At 43.1% G+C, this 5,874-nt stretch overlaps 1 protein-coding gene across 1 annotated transcript; it reads right to left on the reverse strand.

Moving 5' to 3' along the window:
• Positions 1-3,474: 3,474 nt before the first annotated feature.
• On the reverse strand, positions 3,475-5,711 carry LOC110101091 (pentatricopeptide repeat-containing protein At5g56310-like; the record flags this gene model as incomplete). Its single annotated transcript, XM_020828856.2, has 2 exons — positions 3,475-4,623; positions 4,704-5,711. A coding segment is annotated over one exon (918 nt), but the record flags the coding sequence as incomplete, so codon positions are not given.
• Between the last annotated feature and the right edge of the window lie 163 nt (positions 5,712-5,874).

Genomic DNA, 5,874 nt, shown 5'->3' on the forward strand with positions numbered 1-5,874 from the left:
TGTTCACACGCATCTCGCCGCCGACAACTACCCACTGTGGAAGTCTCAGATCGCCAAAGTTTTCAAGGCCAATGATTTTGAAAAATTTCTTGATCCAAAAACTTTACCCGACTGCTCCTCAACTCAGTGGACCCTTACCGGCCAAAACCTCGCAGCCGCACTTTGTTCGACTATCTTGGCACCTGCTCTTCCTTACATCGTCAACCTTGAAACAACTGCGGATATCTGGACCAATCTTGAATCCAGATTCTAGTCGACGAACAGATCCAGAGTAATTCAATTGAAAAATGAATTACACAATGTAGCTCTCAAGAATCGCACGATGATGCAATATTTGACGGACATCAAGTCGATCGTCGATCAGATAGCTGCAGCAGGTTCATCGGTAGATAACGAAGATATTATCTTGTATATCTTAAAAGGGCTTCCAAGTGCATATCAATCATTCAAAACGGCTATCCGCACCATGGCGACTCCTCTCAGTCTAGAGAATCTCTACCCTCTTCTTCTCAGTGAAGAAATTCATGTTCAAAATGACACTGATAAAGACCTTGCATCAACTGATTCAAAACTCGCATTATACTCCTCTCGAGGTCGTGGTCGGCGACCTAAATATCGAAATCAGCCTTCTAACTCTGATTCTTCCCAACGCACCACTGAAGCCGCAAATGTCATTTGTCAGATATGCTTGAAAAAGGGTCACTCGGCGCACAGTTGCTGGCATCGCCAGAACCTTCAATATATGCTAACTCAGCAAAATCAATCCAAGAAAGCCTTTCTTGCGGCCTCAGATCAGTCCTCGTCCAACTGGTTCTTGGACTCAGGCGCAACATCTCACCTAACAAATTCAATGGAGAACATGTCCATCTCAAATTCCTACAACGGCTCTGACATGGTTACTTTTGGTGATGGGCGTTCGGTGAACATAAGTCACTCTGGTGATGGACTGTTACCGACCCCATCTCGTAAGTTACTTTTATCTCACATCTTGCATTCTCCTCAATTTCGTTATAACCTGATTTCTATCTCTCAACTCACTAAAGATAATCAAATTTCCATAACTTTTGACCAATTTGGATTTGTGTTTAAGGATTTGAAGATGCAAAAGGTTCTTATTTAAGGACCTTGTAAAGATGGTCTTTACTCTGTTTCTCAGCCAACAGAACAAGCATTTTCGGCCACTGTCAGCAACTTCTCTCCTTGGCATAACCGGTTGGGCCATCCCAATAATCGGGTTCTGCAGTGTATTTCGGCTGCCAACAGTCATCTACACATAGGAAATAAATCTGTTTTTTGTAATGCGTGTAATGAGTCTAAAGCTCATAAAATTGTTTTTCCTAGTTCTTTTCATAACTGCAAATCTATTCTTGAATTGATACATACTGATGTTTGGGGCCCTGCTCCGGTTTTATCAAATCAAGGTTTCCGCTATTATTTGATTTTTGTTGATGATTTTTCACGTTTTACTTGGGTGTTCCCGATGTGCTACAAATCGGAGGTTACTAATATTTTTATTAATTTTAAAACACACATAGAAAACTATACATCCAAGAAAATCAAAACGCTTAGGTCTGATGGAGGTACTGAATTTGTTAACCATGAGCTTAGCAACTATCTTAGCACTCACGGGATCAATCACCAACTTTCGTGTCCCTACACTCCCGAACAGAACGGTGTAGCTGAACGCAAACACCGTCACATCATTGAAACAACTCGCACCCTTCTTTCTACTGCCTCCATGCCCTACAAGTATTGGCCGGAAGCTGTGCTTACTGCGGTATATCTCATCAATATCATGCCTACCACAACCACAAGCAATATCACCCCTTATGAACTAATGCACCACAAATCCCCCAACTATGATCATCTTCGTGTTTTTGGGTGTGCTTGCTACCCTCTCGCTCCTCCGCATTCTCGACACAAATTACAACCTAAAGCCAATCTGTCTGTGTTCTTGGGATATTCCGATCGCCACAAAGGCTACAAATGTCTTAACAAGATCACACATAGAGTTACTGTCTCGCGTCACGTTCTTTTTCATGAGACTGTTTTTCCTTTTGCAATCAATACTAGCAATCAAGATGTTGCTTCTGCTAACCACTTATCTGAATTTCTTCTCATACCTGTTTCGGCTCATAATACTTCTCACAACAGCTCTGTTACTTCTGTTACGCCGCCTGTCTCAACGACCTCTTCTCAGCCTTCTAATTTCTCACCGCATACTCATACTCCTGATTTACATCCTCCGGCTATACCCAAACCTGCACCTCAACCTCATCCTATGATAACTCGCAATAAAACTGGTTCTCTCAAACCCATAAACCGTTTAAATCTCTCTCACACTCACACTACCAAGTCTCTACAAACTACTCCTACCAGCTATGCTGAAGCTTCCAAACAACCAGAATGGCGGAAGGCTATGGCTGCTGAGTTCCTAGCTTTACAACGTCAAGGTACATGGAGTCTTGTCCCACCACCTCCAACGGCATCCGTCCTTGGCTGCAAGTGGACGTATCGAACGAAATATCACTCAGATGGAACGGTGGCTAAACACAAGGCTCGCTTAGTTGCTCTCGGTAATCACCAAGAGTTTGGCGTTGATTACACAGAAACGTTTAGTCTTGTTGCCAAGTTACCTACTATTCGTATTCTTCTTGCTATTGCTATTCATTATAATTGGCCTGTACAGCAGCTAGATGTTACCAATGCCTTTCTGCACGGCAATCTGAATGAAACGGTGTATATGCGGCAACCAAAAGGGTTTGAGGATAACACAAAATTTGAATACGTATGTCAACTTCATAAAGCCATTTATGGCTTAAAACAAGCTCCTCGACAATGGTACAACACGTTCACTCAATATCTGCTCTTACTAGGGTTCACTTAAAGCAATGCCGACCCTTCTTTACTAATCTTTATGAACAAAACTGTTAAAATTTTTCTTCTTATTTACGTTGATGATATATTGGTTACAGGTAATGACAGTTCAGTTATATCCACTGTTATTCACAACCTGAGCCGACGCTTTGACATGAAGCAACTAGGATCTGTAAATGATTTTCTCGGTATTCATATTGATCGCTTACCAGATCAATATTTCCTATCTCAGGAACTGTATGCCGCATCCATTCTTCAACAGGCTCAAATGCTGGAGTGTAAAGCTCTTGCCAATCCAACTGTTACGAAACTTTCTCCAGAACTGCTGCCTGACCCAATACTCTCCGACCCGTCCATGTACAGACGCATAACTGGGTCTCTTCAGTACTTGACCCTCACTCGGCCAGACATTGCATTCAGCATAAATCAATTATCACAGCATATGCATGATCCAAATCCCGAGCACGTCTATCTATTGAAACGATTACTTCGCTACATCAAAGGTACCATCGATTACGGAATACCGATTACAAAATCTAATCTTGATCTTTCTTCTTTTTCAGATGCTGATTGGGCTGGTGATCCACACACTCGAAAATCAACATCAGGTTTTTGTTCTTTTCTTGGCAACACTCTGATATCTTGGACCGTCAAAAAGCAACATACAGTTGCCCGATCCTCTACAGAATCTGAGTACCGCTCTTTGGCTGCCCTTGCTTCTGACGTTATTTGGCTCGGACGCTTGTTATCAGAATTCGGTCTTCCTCCGACTCAACCCACTGATATGCATTGTGACAACACCTCAGCTATTGCTCTTGCAAATAATCCGATGTTTCACGCCCGTACAAAACATATCGAGATCGATCAGAAATTCATACGGGATCATATTCAACAACAAAATATCCGTCTCCTTCCTATAAGTATTGTCGATCAAATTGCAGATATCTTCACCAAACCGCTCTCTACCCCTCGGTTTCATCAACTTAGGCTCAAATTGACGGTCATGCAACGACCCATCAATTTGCGGGGAGATATTACAGCTAAATAAATTGTACTCAAATATATCTTGACACTTGTCACCTTACGGTTGGCTCAAGTGTCCTTGTCTAGTCTATATATAGGATTATTAGCTTGTATCTTAGAACGACATAATAATAAATCTTTTCTTTATTTTGATCCGTGTGCTTCTCCTCTTCTCTGTTTTTGTTTCTTGTTTACTTCTTCAATTATGCCTTCTCTTTTCTTCTTTTCAGTATATATATGTCTTCTATTAAAATATTAAAGGTGCAATAGTACTATAACCGAATTATACAGCTAACAAAAAAGATACTACTACAATTATACGGTAAGTTATGCGGGCAATTGTAAAATGCTCCGCATCATCTACACTCATTGATGAAAATAGCAACGATAGTGCTTCCTCTACATAGAAAGTAGAAAGCGCCAATGCGCAAAGTACTTGACAAATTCTGTTTATGAAAATTGGGTGGCTGATAATGAGGTGCTGAGGTGCCCGTGAATAATTACAGATTATATACTTATTTATATAATGATATATGATTTGAAAGTGTTCGGGTGTTAAGTAAAAGCAGACATGGGTTAGCTCATACCCGTGTGTCGCGTCATGTAGTGTCCATTTTCCTTTTTATAAGGCTCTATACAATATACATTCCTCGCTAAGGAGTAATTTCTCTCGTCATATCTTCTTTTGATCCTTCAAAAAGAGAAGTAGAGGCTTTAAATTTCCTGAAAAGAAACAATACAAGCTTTAGAATGCTTCGTAAGCACAAGTGGATTCGAGTTGCAGCAAATCAATCTTCCATTACCTTTCCACCCTATGTTCACTTCACCAATTAATGGTGTTCACAGTTTAACACCAGTTGGGGTTGCCTGATCAAATCATCAAAATATATGCTTTATTGACTTCCGTTGTGGCTAAGGCCTGGAGTCTTGGTAGCTTTCCTCAAATCCATGGACCTTCTGATCATGGCCGCATCCACAGGTCGGCCAGCCTCCACATAAATGGCGCTGAGCAGAATATAGTACCCTCCCTCCTCGGGCTTGAGCTTCATAAGCTTCGCCACCGCTCTCTCCCCCATCTTCACATCACCATGAATCCTGCATCCGCCAAGCAGCGCCCCCCACACCATGTCGTTGCTTTCAAAGGGCATTACCTCCACAAGATGCCAGGCTTCATTCAACATCCCTGCCCGCCCCATCATATCCACCATGCACCCGTAGTGCTCCACGCCAACCTCCTCGCCTCTCTTCGTCATCTCGTCAAACAGCTTCCGGCCTTCTTCTACTCGCCCGGCGTGAGCACACGCGCTCAGCACGGCTAGATTGGTCACTCCGTCCGGCCTCACATGTTGAACTTCCCTTGATGATATTCTCCTGAAGAGTTTAATGGCTTCTTCAGCGTCACCGTGCGCGGCGTGAGCCCATATCATGGAGTTCCACGTCACTAGGCTGCGTTTCCCCTCTTTCATTTCGTCGAACAACTGCCGCGCACGCAGCAGGCATCCGCACTTGGCGTACATGTCTATCAATGCATTGCGGAGAGCCACCATCCAGCATAGGCCCCTCGCCTCCATGTAACTATGCAGGTCTTCTCCGGCCTCCAGATCCCCAATAGCAGCACAAGCCGAGACCAAGCCGATCATTGTCACTTCGTCCGGTGGCATTGGCATTTCGCCGAACAACTGCAGTGCGTCACGGGGGCGACCTGCCCTCGCGTAGCCTGAAATTAGGGAACAATCATTACGTCCTCCGAGGGAGGTCAAATCCGGCCAAAAAACAAGAAATACCGAGCACCGAGCAATACCAAATAATAATGACGAATACCATCAAGTGAAGATCCAATACCGAGTTATACCGAGCTATACCGAGTAATACCGAGTTATACAAAAGTTGTACCGAATTTTTCCTAGCAAAAACTCGGTACAACTCAGTATTGCTCGGTATAGCTCGGTATAACTCGATATTGATCTTCACAGA

Source organism: Dendrobium catenatum, unplaced genomic scaffold, assembly GCF_001605985.2.
Source record: "Dendrobium catenatum unplaced genomic scaffold, ASM160598v2 fragScaff_scaffold_1369, whole genome shotgun sequence".
Taxonomy (NCBI): domain Eukaryota; kingdom Viridiplantae; phylum Streptophyta; class Magnoliopsida; order Asparagales; family Orchidaceae; genus Dendrobium; species Dendrobium catenatum.